At 41.5% G+C, this 16,723-nt stretch overlaps 2 protein-coding genes across 6 annotated transcripts in view; one reads left to right on the forward strand and one right to left on the reverse strand.

Moving 5' to 3' along the window:
* Positions 1-7,826: 7,826 nt before the first annotated feature.
* On the forward strand, positions 7,827-12,601 carry dda1 (DET1 and DDB1 associated 1). 4 transcript variants are annotated; one of them, XM_027290134.1, is made up of 6 exons: positions 7,827-7,904; positions 9,881-9,961; positions 10,121-10,172; positions 10,398-10,459; positions 10,589-10,711; positions 10,744-12,601. In XM_027290134.1, the coding sequence occupies exons 1-5, from the start codon at positions 7,839-7,841 to the stop codon at positions 10,691-10,693; spliced, it is 366 nt and encodes a 121-aa protein (XP_027145935.1). In that variant the 5' UTR covers positions 7,827-7,838; the 3' UTR covers positions 10,694-10,711; positions 10,744-12,601. The 4 variants fall into 4 exon arrangements, with proteins under 4 accessions (XP_027145935.1, XP_027145936.1, XP_027145934.1 ...); XM_027290135.1 differs by having other exon boundaries at positions 10,589-10,698; positions 10,731-12,601; XM_027290133.1 differs by having other exon boundaries at positions 10,589-12,601.
* A 124-nt stretch (positions 12,602-12,725) lies between these two features.
* ano8b (anoctamin 8b) overlaps positions 12,726-16,723 on the reverse strand; it is a 37,354-nt gene continuing 33,356 nt past the window's right edge. For both annotated transcript variants that reach the window (XM_019272366.2, XM_019272364.2), the window contains one exon: positions 12,726-16,684. In XM_019272366.2, coding sequence (XP_019127911.1) covers positions 15,944-16,684 — 741 coding nt within the window. In that variant the 3' untranslated portion in view covers positions 12,726-15,943. The remainder of the gene's footprint in view (positions 16,685-16,723) is intronic.

Consider the following 16,723-nt stretch of genomic DNA (forward strand, 5'->3'; position numbering starts at 1 on the left):
TAACATTGTCTTTGGCAGGTTGAATGTTTTTAATGTAGTGTGTACATGAGTATTACCTAATGAGCTTAGATGTGGCCACAGTTTATGGGATGTAACAGCTACAGTTCTTTCGTTCTTTCTTTGGAGGATCTGACTTCCATCAGAGCCACAACCAGGTCAAGTTCATCACTTCCCCTTAAAAACCTTTTTAAAAAAGATTTGGATGCTTGGAAAAGTTCCTTCTAGTGCTCATTCACCAAGTTTGAAACATTCTGCACATTGTCATTATTTTGAATTATAAAATATTGTCCTCTCTGTTTGTGTTTTTTTTCCCAAACAAATCTCATTAAGATACCATGTATTAATGTTCCACATTAGTAAAGATTATTCCCTCCATCTTATCAGCATCCCATTCTCCAGCATCATAAGGAGCTGGTGCTGTGGCAGTTGCCATGGCTGTGGTTGCTAGGTAACTATTTGTAAGGAGTCCAGAAGGCAGGTGCCAGTGAGGTGAGAGACAACAACAGAAATCAAGACCCAGTCAACACACCCACGGAACCAATTAGCCTATAATTTAGGTCTCCCTCCTAATGAAGGAAGGGAACAGAAGCATTGTTGTCTTTAAAATCATGTTAGAGTAAATCAACTAAAGTGTCTCTCAATGTATTTACCCCAAGCACTATTACATTACTTTTCCGCTGGTTTAAGGAGTATCGACCTTTTGACTTTTAAATCATACAGATTTCCGTGACTATCATGCTCCTTCACAACCATTCAAAAACAAATGATAAAAACAAAATCTTAATGTGGTCAACTCACCAGATGACCTATCAGCTAAGTTAAAATAGCTAGAGGAAAGATAAGATAAGATAAGATAAGATAAGATAAGATAAGATAAGATAAGATAAGATAAGATAAGATAAGATAAGATAAGATAATAGACTGTAATGATCCCACACTGAGGAAATCCACTTGTTACCGTAACTCATATACACAAGGTTGATGATAAATTACTCATAAGTAAGAAATATATATTAGAAAAGAGTCAAGCTGAACAAAGGCTGAATAAAGGACCAGCGGTAGCTCTCCTTTTAACATGGTGGAAAATGTAAGTCATCTAAAAAATACAGAACATTTCATTATCTAATTTTGAACTTTTTATTTTTAACTCCTGTTTTGTCAGAGCAGAACTGAATGAAATGATATTTCATTCATCGGATATCCATATGTGTTCCTTGCACATGTGTCATTGTCAGGGGATTGTTCATTGTGAGCACCTTTGTGGATGTACGTTAAGACGCTATGCCTTGCTGCGAGGAAGCACTGTCATCTATAGTAAGATTAGCCATAATAGTGCGATTTTTGGACATCATGTGCTGATATAGCTAGAGTGACAGGAATATGGCCAGTTATAGCCACATGGTGTGGTTTTTGTGTAATGGTCAGCAACAGGTCAGTGCAACACAAGCACAGCAGAGAAGTGGCATTGTACATTGTGGCAAAAGAGATCGCTGCATTAAATGTTGTGCTCCTTTTCAGTCCTAAACATGACTAAGAAATGACATGGGTTATGTAAATGTTGTTACCTTTTATTGGCATTTTGGAAATATTGATGCACATACTGTTTTTTCATTTTCTACACAGCTGGTGAAAATTGATTGGTTTTGGGAGGGGAGTGTCAGGTACACAGAATGTGTTTTCTAAAAAGTGTTTTTAACAGCATTAAAGCTTAAGGATAATGTCAGTTTTGATCATAACTGGCAAGTGTACATGTATTTCTTACATACTTGTAACCCTTTACTGTCATTCAGTGAATATGAACCACGTTTTTATAAACAAATGCACAAAATGCAGGACATAAAACATTTGAAAAAGTGTGTGTGTGTGTGTGTGTGTGTGTGTGTGTATGTGTGTGTGTGTGTGTGTGTGTTGGGAGTTGTGGGGTCTGTGAGCATAAGTAAGATGGAGAGGGACAGCAATGTGCAAAATGTGATGATCAGAAAAGACGTTCAGTTTTTTTGCACATATACACACATGCACACACATGCACATAAACAGACACACACACACACAAATAATATGCACACACACATTCATACCACATTTTACATTCACACCAACACGCACAGATTTTTTTTATCAAATGGGTGTTGTTTGATGGTGTCCTTTTGATGTCAATTGAAGCACGGCCCCGTAGCCATTGTCTGAATTGCACGTGAGCATGTGAAGAGACAATGATGTGTATGATGTGTGTTTGTGGGGAAATTGGCGCAAATGGACAGGAGATGTGTGTGGATGTGCATGATATGGTGTGGGGGCTGTGTGGAATGTATACATGAAAAGGAGACAACAAGGTAGGCATCATGTCTTTTGTGGGGTGTTGCATGTCAATGGTAAATGGGGGTGCATTGGGTGTTAGTTGTGAAGAGTTTAGTCTGGCACTTTATGTGCAGTGTTTTTGCTGTGCATGTGTTGCAGGTTTGGACAATACGGACAATATGTGCAATACGGAAGTTTACATTGGAGTAATTACAAATGTGCTGACAGAGAGCAGTAAGTGGAACCATGAAATTACAGTATGTATGTATACAAACAGCAAAATAATGTACTGCTACCACAAGTACATATAACATTTGAAAAGCACAGTGGTGCACAAAATGTTGCACAGTTGTAGCAGATTAGCAGAAGTTTGGCAGGGAAACTACACATTGGTGTGCGTAATGACAAGCACTGGCATTTGTAGTAAGCTTGCATGGCACTGAAATAGGTGAAATTGTTGAAGAGTGTGCAGATTGTGCACAGGCACAGAAATATTAGAAAGGGTAAAAGGTTTTCCTAACTTTTAATCCCTCATGGCTGAAGAGTGACCTGGCCAAGTTTGAGGCTGTTACCATGTATTCTATAGAATGTTAAAATGGCGAAGCTATACATTTTTTTATTAATAGTTCCTACGGCCAAAACTTGTTCCACTGAAAGACATTAAAATTGAATTTTTTGATTCCATGCTTATGGTGAGATTTCATTGTGGAAGACTGGCGTTCAATGTGTAATCTTTACTGTGTCCATCAGATGGTGCCATATTTCCTTTTTAAGCATGGAGCAATGTTGCACACGTTTTAGTGTTCTATGTAAGGGAATTTTGTGTGCTATAGATATTGGATAATGGTGTGTGTGTAAAAAGAAATGTGTGTGTGTGTGTGTCCAATTTCAAGACTAGTTTCTCTTTGAAGGTCACTGTATGTGCGCGAAATTGGTGGTCAGTGGGAACGTTGTGGCTGTTTGTGCATGTGCTCTGTAGGCTCATCTTTTCTCATCAGGCAATGTAAGGGCAGGGGGCTGTGTAATTTGTGCACAGACAGAAAGAGCAGAGTTGGCGCCACCTGCGCCAAGTATGGGAAGTTCACAGTCAAGGGCCACAGGCTGACCATCTGTAGGACTCTCACACCCAGACACATACTGTATCTCATGTTCATGTTATATTCAGTGTGCGCCTTTCTAAAATAAATGTATTTTCCTGGTTCAAACGGAAGTTGTATTTCTACTGTATTTAAGGAACACAACAGAGTAATAAGCATTTAGTGGGTAGTCATATATCATTATAGGCTAGATTGTCAACATTAGTTGTATTTTGTGGAAATTATATGTGTTTATAGTTGAGTTATGTACACATACTGGCATTTAGAGGGTTAAAATTCACATGTCATTCAATGTCATTAATATTTCATATGTATGTTTGGCTGAAATAGTAAGAAAAGATTGACTTGTTTAAAGTAGAGTAAATATTAATACATAGTATTTTTATAGCAGCTTTTGGGGTACGACAGATTTTGGCCGAAGGAGTGTGTAAGTGGTAAAAAGTGCAAATCCGACACAGCCAAAAAATAACAATGTATCAAAAGCAGAATTGCAACTGGGCATTTGCATGTACACAAAGTGTTTGATGGTTGGCAAGAACAAAAAGACAGGAGTTGTGTGTCTGTAGTGTGGGTTTTCTTGTCAATGGCAAATGGTTTGTTCATTGTGCTTTTTGGTGTGAGTACATTAGTTTGGCACTTAATTTCAAGGGTAGTTTCTCTGTGAAGGTCACTGTCTGTGCTCTAAACTGGTGGTCAGTGGTATCGTTCGGACTGTTTGTGCATGTGCTCTGCAGGCCCTCTTTTCTCATCAGGCAACGTACAAAACGTAACACACAACATAAGGGCAAGGGGCTGTGTAATTTGTGCACAGACAGAAAGAGCAGAGTTGGCGCCACCTGCTGCAAGTATGGGAAGTTCACAGTCAAGGACCACAGGCCTTCTACAGATTCTGTAGCACCTGAGTTGGACTCTCACCCCCAGACACATATCTCATGATCATGTACATTAGGTTAATTGTTATGTTAAATGGGGGGCTTGGCACAGCTGTTTAGTAGCAAACTGGTCTGATGCGTGTGTTTGCGCAACACAATAATAGTGTGTAGTAATAGCACTCAGTAACATAAGGTGAACTGTTATGTTAAATAGGGTGCTGTTAGTGGGAGATTGGTCAGAGCACAATAGTCGCCACAGTGTTTTGTGAGGAGTGTGGAAGATAGCATGTGTGATGCAAAATGGTGGATACAAAGTGTGTTTGCTAACAATATTCTTCACTTAATGGCAATGAATGTGCTGGAGAATAACAAAATATGGGGCACATAATCGTGGGAAAGTGTACAGGTTTTGGTAGAGGCTTTATAGAATGTAGCAACATGTTTGTAGTCGGTGAGGTATAATGTATGATACAACAAGATGCATTTGTTTAACTGTTAGAATATGTTTTTTATGTTTTTTTGTTTTGTATGGAGTGCAGGTATAAAGAGAGCAGAGCATGTGCAATTATTTTGAAATGGTGGTTTATCGGATGGGGTGAAAAGTTTGTGGTTTTGAGTATGTGATGGAGTTGTGTGTCTACTGTATGGATGTTGTGTGTCTACTGTATGGATGTTGTGTGTCTACTGTACAGCACTTTGTCATTTTTATTCTCTAAAGCAGTTGACAGAGTTGTATTTGACTGGCAGTAGCATGTCTATGACGTGATTTGTGCATTAATTTGCGAGGGTGTCTTTATTTATCTATGCTACTGAAGTGCTGCTGCTGTGCTGTCTGTGTGTGTGCGTGTGTGCGCCACGGCACTTGCCGATGTCTGAGGCAGGTCTGTCATGGCAACTGCTGCTGTTATGGGCATCAGATATCACGCAATTACTGCATTAATTTACGAGGTTGTCTTAATTCATCTCTGCCACTGATTTGCCGCTATGCATGTGTGTGCAACTGCCGGTGTGCCATGGCAGTTGCCACTGATCTGCCACAGCAGCTGCTGCTGTTATGAGCATCAGTTTTTAATTTATATTCTTTAAAACAGTCAGCAGAGCTGTATTTAAGTTGCTGGCAGTAGCATTTCTATTACGTGATTTCTGCATTAATTTGTGAGGGTGCCTTAATTAATCTATGCCACTGAACTGTTGCTGTGCATGTGTGTGTTACAAAAATATTATGTGGGGATATTTTTTTGTCACTTTCTATGCATTAAATCTTTTGACCAACCAGTCCTAATAAATAAATTTAAGCCTTTAATGCCACAAAACACAAAATGTGAAATAATTTCTATATATTAAGTGCAAGTGGATTTCTTTAGTGGGGGTTATTTTTTTAACAGTATGAGTTTATTAAAAAATTTAACACATAATACCCTTAGGGACACAGAATGTTTTTTCCTAAAAAAGTGGGACGTCATATGTTGGGTAATTGTTTAAGGTAAAAATTTTGATAGAAAAGGTTGTCATATGTAAGACATATTATATAATATATTTTGGCGCCAAAATAAGACGTAAAATTAGAGTATGATCGAAACTTTATGTTAATAATGGGAGTCAATGGTACACAATATGTCCTTTTTATCTACACAGTGTATTATAGTCCTATTATTAGATCCACAATTGGAATTTTACAATTTGATTTAAAAAAATTAAAGTTTGGTGCCACTACCATTAACTCAGACAAAATTATTGAGTTTTTCAAATAAAGAAGTACACAAAATGTCGTAAGGGGAGCATGAGGGCTAAGTTTTCAATGTTATTAATGCAACTGTATATAGAAGGGTGTAAATGATGTGTGTGTCAGAGTAAGTTGGAACACAGTGCTTTTGTCTTGTGTATTGTAAACTAAGTAACTAATTTGTGTATCTTGTAGATCCTGCGTGGTGAGGGTTACCGTCGCTCTCAGGCATTGAAGAGGAGGAATGAGGAACAGCACAGTGGGACTGTGCACGCTGTGAGACCTCCATTGACACGTCAGCACGTAAGTTCTTGTGTGATGCATTGTGTTAATGTGATGTACAAAAGCAATGTGACAATGGTCCTGTGTAGTTGTGATCTTTTATGCTGTTTGTTAATGCTAAGTTTTTAACATTGCTGTGGTCATTGTGTGTGTTGAAATATAGGGCGTGGTACTGGGTGGCACCACAGAGTGAATGGATGGCCAGTTTCTGTGTACACTGGGAGGAGCCACAAGCTGGTCATTCCTGATGAGTGTCCAAACAAGAAGGTATTTGAACGTTGATAATGACAATATTGTCAGGAATAGTCATTGTTTGCTTGTATTCTAATGGAATGTTTTGTTTTTGTTTCAGTTTGTTCTTCTTGTAGGAGACTCTCACCTGCGATCCATCGCAGATGGTGTTGTGCTGATGCCTGAGGGTTGCCTGTCTTTTGGTGTGATGTCCACACCAGGGGCCAGTGCAGATGAGCTGAGGACTGAGGCAGGGCATGCAGTGCTTCCTCGGGAGCCTGATGTTGTGTGCGTCGTGGCCCCTAGCAACAACCTGACATCCAGCAGGACTGTGGATGAGACAGGTGTCGCCTTGAGGGATTTCCTTTCGGCTGTCTGCAGTCGTTGGCCTAAGGTATCCATATGTAACATGTAATGTTATGCTATTATCATATTGTAGTATGGTTATGTGCTGTCAGTGTGAACATACAAGCAGTGTGTAATGAGGTGTTGTGTGCTTCGACAGGTGTTTGTTGTTGACTTCGTTCCACGCCTGACAGTTGACAGCGAGTACCAGGAGTTCATGCGGCAGGAGTTCCATCGCGTGGCAGTACGACTTGGTATGTAGAAAATAATAAGTACATGAGTATGATGGTTAATGGTGTGATTAGTGATGTCCACGTGTGTCATATATTGCATGTAGCACTGTGTGTATAAACATGTGATGTGGAATAACACATGATGTTTTCTGTTGTTTATGTTAAGGTGTGAAGTACTACCACACAGGCGACAACTTCCCCCTCAACCATTTGGAGTTATGGGCCAGTGATGGTGTAAGTACAATACAGTACAAAGCTATAGCAAAAGGACATGTCAGCTCCTAAAACTAATTGTGGGTTTTCCCATCATTGGTGTTTGCAGGTACACCTCGGTGATGATGGTGGCATGCCAGTTCTGGTGCAGTGGCTTTGGTCCGTAGCCTGTCAGCAGCTGCTTACACCAGCACCGAGACACCGGTGCCTTGTGGGGTGGCTCCTTCACAGCCGCTGTCCAGGAGTCCTCCGCGTATCGTCGTCACAGGAGAGAGGTGTGTGGTTCATCTATCCCCTTCTGAGTGGACACTTGTAGGATCCAGCAAGCAGGTAAGAGATTGTGTTATTATTATGTTGTATTAGCTCACACATTTGTATTGGTCGTGATGCAGTGGTGATTGTCTGATGTTGGGCATGTTTATGTGCATGTGGGCAAGTCACACCGTACTGAATACTGTTGTTCAAATATTACAGGTGGATGGAACCTTGGTGACCTTGAAGGAGTGTTTCGTTCCTTTGAATCCCTGTACGCTTCTCCCCTGCTATGATGGCAGCCATGGACACAGTGCTCCCATCAGCTCTTGATGATAGCGTGACTGCAACTCCACGGGTAAGTTGTTTTTGAATGTATGTGCTATATGTATATGTTATAATATGCAAAAGAGTGTATATTTGATGTACAAATGTATTGCAGAAATTTAACAGCAATCGTAAATGTTTTTGTCATATTAGAGACCATCTGAAGACCGTCATGTTGACCATGCATTGCTGTTTTGAAGTCGTTACCATTAAATCTGTAGGACTAGTTTGATCATATGCGAGGTGTGGAGACAAATTGACGTTTCCAATCACCAGCAGGTGACGCTATAGGCGAGTGTCACTATGGGCATATGTACGCGTTCAGGCTGGGGCCAGCGTCCATCCTATGACGTTTGGTCAGAATCGGACGATGTATGCACAAGTTATAAGCGACTTTGGTTTTATGAGGCGAGCAGTGGCGAGTCGTCCAAGTTTGAGGCATCGCCACGGCCACGCCGTTCAGACTTTGGAAAAGTTGTCTATAACTTTTAAATCCCCCATGTTTTAAGAGTAACCTGAAGCTGTTATCATTTAATCTATAGGACGAGTTAAATCATGTGCGAGGTGTGGAAATGGGCAAAAATGACGCCAAATGCAACTTCCACCCAAAATGGCCGACTTCCTGTGCAGCATGGCTTCCATAAGAATTTTTGTGCGTCTGGGTGTGACACATGCGTGTACCGAATTTTGTCGTCCTATGCCAAAGTCACCCCATTTATTTGCCGTTTTTGAAAATTTGCAGGGGGCGCATTTTGTGACATCAATGCACCCGACCGCCAAATTATGGAGTTTTTTCACAGGCATGACGCGCCGGCAAAAAAACGTGACTTTTTAAATCTGTTACGGGCACGTTATTCGTCCTAGAATAAAGAAAAGAGGTAAAATAATAATAACAGTGCAGAAAAATTCCTTCAGTTTCAATAGGTCCTCACACTGCTGTCGGGCAGTATAATAATAAATAATAATTAAGTCTTTAAAGGAGGAGTTATGAAATGTTCTGTTTAATGATTGGCTGTCAGGGCAAGATACTACCACGTGGGCGCAGGGGTAAGCCAATGGGAGCTGTCGGGGGGCGTGGTTAACGAAGAGTCGCGACCATCCAGCCATCATGCTAGCTGAAGAAGTCCTGTGTAACTAGCTTCGCTAACTCATGCAATGACAACTCGGCTTAGTTTTTCTGAGCGTTGTGTCGTTTTTTCACGGACACCGGGATCTACAATGGAAACAACCAGTTGTGTGTGAAGGCTGTTGTTGTTTTCTTTACCAAGAAGACCCAGTAAGGACAGCCGTGTCGGTTAACTAGCCAGGAAGCTAGCGCGGCTAACCGCACCGTGCTCACATCGCCTGCCGCGTCCCGCAGCTCAGACAGCGAGTCCACAAGGCGGCGTGTCGACGTTGGAGATTTGTTACATTATCATGGAGAAGGTATTTATCCCAGATACTGAAGACTTGTATTGTTAGTCTGAGCGGCGCTGCAGCTGTCAAAGGCTACTGCCGAGCCGGCTAACTGTGGGTAACAGATAGCTGCTAGCCGCACCTGCTTCTCCTGTCGGCATTCATTCACCCACCGAGGCCAAGCCGGCATCGTTTCTGTGCTCTGAGCCGCTCAGCTCATTTGAAACCATTCGCTGTGCACTATCCGATATCATCACCTCCAGTTTGGGAGGTTACCGGGGACGTTACGGGGAGAGCAGCAGGCCCGTGTAGCGTGCACGGGCTGCTAAGATGAAGATGAGGGAACGCCCAGCACTGACTCAGTGACTGTACCCGGTGTCTTCATCCATCCTCCACCTGTCTGAATCAGAAAACTCTTTACACATTCACTGATGCCGGCCAATATAATGTGTGCTGTTGTTATGAAATGCCTCAGGTAGGGGCTCTGTAGACAGACGAATGACCCGAGGCTTGCAGTATTTAGGGCCAGATTAAATGTATGATGAAAGAAAAAGACATTGATCAAAGCAGATCTGTGGGGTATAATCATCACCTCACCCTCTCTCTCCACAGGCGGATTTCTTGAAAGGACTTCCTGTCTACAATAAGAGCAACTTTAGCAGGTTTCATGCAGATTCTGTTTGTAAAGCATCTGTAAGTACACAATAAAAAAAATAATAATAATAATAATAATAATAATAAATTATAATCTGTGCATTCTCTGTCATTAATCATACTGAATATTTGCTGTGGATGTTTGCTCATACACAAGACATGCTCTGATTTATATCCTCTTACTGTCCTGTTTTACAGAATAGGAGGCCCTCTGTGTACCTTCCAACACGTGAATACCCCTCTGAACAGAGTAAGTACCAAACTCACAGCTCAAAGTTGAAGGTCAACAGAACGTATTACAGAAATGAACAATTAGGAAGTATTAACAGAAGGTGTTGTTGTAGTTGATTACTGATGTGTTTTTTTTTTACTAAATGTTTGTTTTGCAAGGATAAGCTGGTGTAGCTTTGTGCTCTAAACTGCTGAACTGTAAATATAATTTGTTAGTAATATGCTGACTGTGTTTGCTTTACAGTTATTGTAACAGAGAAGACCAACATTCTCCTGCGTTACCTCCATCAGCAGTGGGACAAAAAGGTGAGCATGTAAATAAATATACACAAACCTTTTCTCTGCTGTCAGTCATTTTCTGAGTCTTCGATTCGTTGGATTGTGATTGTGATGTGGGATTTCACTGACTGCTGTATACGTCTTTGTGTCACACAGAATGCAGCAAAGAAAAGGGAACAGGAACAGGGTGAGGGTGACAGCCCAGCACCCCCAAGGAAGATCGCCAGGACAGATAGCCAAGAGATGAATGAGGACTCATAAGTGTTTGTGTGTGTGTGTATGTGTGTGTGTGTGTGTGTGTGTGTGTGTGTGTGTGTGTTTGCGTATACAGGGTATAGCCAGTATGAACTAACAAAACAAAGGATAATCCCTCCCAAGACGTCTGGCCATTCTGCACAATGGCAGGGCAGGATGACTTTCCTGGTATGACATTAAGAGTCACCCATAAAGAATTAAGGAAATTCCTGTCAACAAAGCAGCCGTTTATGGTTTTTAAGATTGTGTATGTGAAAATTATGTAACCAGAAAAGATGGACACTGACAGAGCAGAGACGTCAGGGAGGAAACTTTTTTTAAATTTTATTTATGTTGGCTATTCCCTGTGTGGTAAATGTGAATTTGTTTGTATGCATGCTGAGCTGTGAGTGTGTATTGTGTGATGTGTTGTACCGTATGTGTGAGGTGAATGAAGAGTTGAAAAAGTATCAGAGTAGATTAAGAGCAGAGATGGACTTGACAGATAAAGTCAGACACTACCCTTAAAAACTCTCCTGGTACATGACTTGTGTAGCAGTCTGTCACCTGGAGGGACTGTCCTGATTTGTGCAGAGATAAAGTTTTGTTACTGTTTTAATTTTATTATAACTATTATTGTTTATGTATGGCAATGAGCTTCCTGCCAGCCACAGTGCCCGCCCTCTCAGTTTCACTGCCCACTCTGCAAACCACATGGGGGCATTGCGACATTTCTCCACACTGTTTGAATCAACAGAACCAAGAATGCACTGTGAAGAACAGCACAAAGTAGAAGCAACTCTTCCAGAATCCCCCTTAGATGTGTGTTTATGGTGAATATCCATATCTTCATCCTATTCTGGAACTTGTGCTTGTAAGATAAATGTTGTGTTGGTGTTTCTGAGAAATATTTTTACATCTAGCACCGCCTTCTGGCTAAATCGAGGCGAGCAGGAATGGCGTTTTCTCTGTTCTTTCATCAGAGGACGTAGAAAAGGAAGCGACTGAAGAAGCTGAGCTTAAATATGGAGATGTAAATTGTAACGTCGAGCTTTCAGCTGCACAACAAGGTAACAGCACAGACGGTGAAGAAAAATATGTGTAGAAATGTCTGGAAAAGGGAAAAAGAATACAGTATGATGTGTGTAAATAATCGCCAGTACCACAATTAGTTTATCAAATGGAGTATCTTTGTCTGCCTTTTTGTAAAATACATGCCCGTGGATACGATAGAAAATTACCCTTGTAAAAGTAAGGAGCCTCCGTGGCCAGTGGATTTTACCTTGCCTTGCATGTTGATGGCTGGGTATTATATTCCTGGAGCAGAAATAAAACTTAAAGGGTTGTTGGACTTTTCGGGCATCATCTCGTGTGACTGTGGAAGGTATTAGCCTATAGGCCTTACAAAATGTCATCATGGTTTGGACCTTTTTGCTCCCCTAACTCAGGGCCTGGGACAGCTGTATTTGTTTGCCCGGCCTTTGTGACAGCCCTGGTTTTTGTCTGAGAGCTGGCTTAAGTGAACACAGGGGGCTTTTAAAGGGGTGTTATATTTTCAGCCATAGAATGCACAATAAGCATGCACAGCAAAGTGCAGTTGCCATCCTGCCTTGTTCCTGAGATTCAGTTTGTATTAGTGTTCTATGCTGTACAACATTGAATAAAGTTTTTGTTTTTTTTAAATGTTATCACTGCCCAGCAGTCACATCGAAGCCTCCTGTCCTTCCTGTCCTTTTTCAGTCAATGCTGCAATGTGGGTTGACAGTGTGGTCAGTCATTTCCCTACCTACAGTGTAAATATCGTCGAAGTGTAAAACCACATTACGCTTCTGCTCAGATAGACTGTTCTACAACACCCTAAGCCTTGCCCCATCACATGTGTTAGGTCAGATATGTTCTTTTTAGCTTTGCTGAAATAAAACTGGATTGAAACTGGGTATTTGTCATGTGGTACTTTAAATAGATGATTCCAAGTCTCAATATTGAAATCAACGTGTGAGTGAGGAAGAAAACGTGCAGTCATGATTTTGCAGGAACAAGTCGGTCACAACACATGAAATGCATTTGAAATAGTTTTATTAACTATTTTTCAGGTCTTACAAAAATATGACAAAATAAATTAAAAGAAATAAATAATCCCATTTCCCAGTATTTCTCTTTAAAAGATCTTTTTTGTACAGTGGTACATTGGAAGAGCATATGATGTTCAGTAAGTGAGGCTTCCATGAAGATGTCTTATCTTAAACTCTGAGGTTAGAGTCAGATTGTAGCCGTGGTGAGAATCTCACCTGTTCAAATCCACTCTTAAAATCCAGGAGTACATTTACTAAATTCAGTCCTGCCCTACTAGTTTCCCCTTAGACTGATGGTGCTTGTAAAGTCTAGTTAAGCCCAAATCCTTTAAAGAACCGCTGTAGCTTTGATAGTGAATTACAGATGTGTCTGAGCTGTCTGAGCTGCTGTCCTCATGCGAGGGACGCCTGTGCTTGGCCCAAGAAAACAGTGATGGCGCTGTCTCTGGCATGGGGGTGCCTCTTGATGAAGCTTTCGATGATACCCAAAACTGTTCAAGGTTTGTTAATTTTCAACCAACGCTTATTTAAAAGACCCACATGCAGAATTTGTTGCTGCTGCCAAGAGTGCAAGGATGAAAGAAGTGATAAGTTGGTTAATGCTATCAATTTCTATTATATGAAGTAAGTTTTCCCTGAATAAGGAGGAACTACATAACCATACACGACCTAAACTCCACTGTGATGCCCTGACTCTGCCTTCTCACTTGACTAATCTGCTTGGAAACTAACTTTCTAAACAAACTTTCACCGACTTTCAAATGATGGTATCTATTGCATCACGGTGTCACACATCCCTGAAATCCAAATTCTGCAACAATAAAAAGGTTTTGATGACTATGACTATTCTCATCTACGCTTACCATCCTGATCTCTATCATGTGTCCCTTTAACAACGACCAGCCTGTGAGACTGATACACATATTAAATTTCTCTCAGCCTTGCACCTCTCACTTTACATTTATAATGAACAATGATTTCCAAATATAAAAAAGGACATACTGTAGATTGACGGTAAAATGACACGGTGACCACACAAATTGACATCCTGTCTATTTCCTTATTGCATTTAATGTCACAAAGATCTTTTTGTCTGTCTGCGGAAGTACATTTTCGGATTTTCTTTAGGCATGTGACTGAAAGGTGGACTATTGTAAAGGTGTAACAGACACATGAAAGCAGCCACAAAATATAAAAACTTTCTGAATCTCAATGTCATCATCACTCCGAGACAGATTCTGAAGACGCATAGCGATAGATGGATGAGATTATTGTTATCGTTTTAATTGTGATTCAGGGGAGATTCCTCACAATAAACATGAGACAGGAGGGAGCTGAGAAGAGAGCGTGAAAATTGAGGGGGACACAAAGAAAAGATGAATGGAGTCTGGCTGTGGGATGATGCAGTAAGATGAGTGCTGCGGGTGGAGGAGTTTGTCTAGACTTAAAGTCTCCTACAACTCAGTGTTATTGCCAAAATCATTGCCAAAGGTGATGGTGTAGAAATGCATAGTTAATGTTTCTGTCTCTTCGATGGCCTGTAAGACTTTTCTCACTGTGTACCTCAAATGTCACCATAGTACAATTTCCTCTCAAAGCGCTCAAACACTTGCCTGACACTCTCGTTTCACTGCCTCTACTGTATGCTGATGACTAGACACCCATCACAGTAAATCAAAAGTGAGTTGAACAAGCGGTTCAACACATTTTGCTATGCAAATAAACTCTGGCACCACCTTCTGGAGACCTCACAGAAGTGAAACACCGATAAATGGTATATGATGGGCTTGCTTACTTGAGTAACAAAATGTACACCATAAACAGTGTTGATGGGTCAACAGTATAATCCGAAAAATACCGCTTTGGTTAAAAAAGGAAATTCCCCTCATCAGTACTGCAATAAAACAATGCAGCAAATGGTGCGTATAAAAGAGACATGGAGCTCAACATAAATAAGAGCAACTATTTAAAAAAGAATATTTAGGAAATCCCATAGTCGCTGAGAGCAGGGGCGGGTGAGTGAGATAGCATGTACTGTGTGAAAGGAGGAAATCAAAACGATCCAGCTTTTGCATAATGTTATGAGGCAGGCTGGTGTCGGTCTTCTCTCCTGCAGATGGAGAGATGTTTCTATGCCGGGTGTAGGGGTTTAGTGCAAATGTTACTTCTTCAACTTTGCGCTCGTTTGCCAAGTCTGGTTCGAGTGTGTGGAATGGAGCACCATCTGTGTTTACAAGGTGCTCTACAGGCTTGGATGGAGAACAGCACACGACAGACTTCCATGCTCCATTTTCTTAAACCCACCTTCGTCTACTTCTGTTTTCCTTTTTCTTGTTTTTCTCTTCCACTTGCTCTCTTGGGAAAAATACTGGTGTGACAGCTCAACTTCCTAAGCTCTTTACTTCCTTTTCAAACAAATCTGCAACTGCCACAGGATGGGAAGGAGGGTACAACGCTCAGACATCACTTCTGCTTTAAAAAATAAAGCTGGTGATGTATCAGGGATGCTTTTACAGGGAGGGTTTTATGTGATGATTGATAAGAATAATTAAAACACTGACTGATATTGCTTTTTCATTTTTTCACTTTGATATAAAAGCGAAGGGCCCAAGAATTCCTCACAGTTAAAAATGAGATCTCTAATGATCACTTGTGTTGTTACATCTAAAAACACTCTCTGTATTTATTCCATGTACAATCTGTGATCCGTTCATACCACTGTATACATTTTTTAAAAATCTTTTTCCTCCACAACAGGCTGTTGTGTCCGAGTGGGAGGCCAACGAGATGCTTACAATTTATGACTAGAAGAACTCAAGAAACACAGCTCTCTGCTTTAAAGGCTTAAAAATATTAGAAACGCAGCTCATGCATTTCTTTATGTATTGCAGACAAGGAAGGATTTGTATGTTTGTGTGTAAGGGGTGCGTGTGTGTGTTTGTGTGTGTGTTTTTTTATTTTTTTATTCGTCATGATAGGAGGGCTTACGTCTTTCTTATAAAGACCTGTTTTTGTCTCTCAGCAAAAAAAGAAACCAAACCAGAAGTCATTTTTCATCTGTTTCAGCTTTTCCCCCCTTTCTCCTTCAAGTACCTCTACACATAGCCTGTGACAACACAGAAGGTAGGTCAGGCCTTTCCTCACAGTAAACATCAGTTCTTCAGTTGAGATGTAACCAAAGACAAGTTTATTCTCTATGGAGCTACTAGACTTTAGAGCCGGCCAGGTCCAAGTCTGTTGAATGTCCGTTCTCTGACCCTTCCCCTCCAGGCGAGGGAATCTCGTCAGGAACGCCGTTCAAGTCAGACCTGGATGGTTGTCTCTCTGACGCCTGCGATGATGATCCTTCCCCAGATCTGGGCATCGCAGCCCCGTTCACACACGTCCCCCCCTCAGATTTCCCAAAATTAAACAGTTTCCCAGGGTTGAAGGCTTTGCTGGGTGACTGAGAACGCTCCTGAGAGCTGCTACCTGATGATGAAGATGACGATGATGAAGATGTCGCTGTGGTGTTAGTGCCTGTGGTGGCTGCCGCAGAAGCCGCAGCACCTTCCTTCTTATTCTCAGGTGACTTGAGGAATTTGAAGCTAAGGAACCCGGGCAGCTTTGGTTCACTTCCAGTGGGTGACTGAGGGGAGCGGGCACCAGAGGAGAACTTACTCTGCAGTGGGATGATCTGTTTCAGCTTCATCACGTTATTGTTGGCTAACAGAGAGCTGGGCCTTTTAGGCTTGTCCGATCCACTGCCCCCTCCGCCTCCACTCCCTGGACGTGATTTGCTGCTGTGACTTTTGTCGTGGTGGTGATCCCCAGAGGAGTCGCCCTTGCTGTCGTCCCGCTCTCTTTCCCTACGGGCCATATGCTCCGCCTGCCTCTGCCTCTCCTCCTCCTCCCTCTTCCTCCTCTGCAGCTGCTGGTAATGCTGCTGCGCCTGCCGCTCATGCTTCTGCAGAGGAAGGGAAACAATGTATTTACTAGAATCAGC

Source organism: Larimichthys crocea, chromosome XVII (assembly GCF_000972845.2).
Source record: "Larimichthys crocea isolate SSNF chromosome XVII, L_crocea_2.0, whole genome shotgun sequence".
In the NCBI taxonomy this organism is placed as follows: Eukaryota; Metazoa; Chordata; class Actinopteri; family Sciaenidae; genus Larimichthys; species Larimichthys crocea.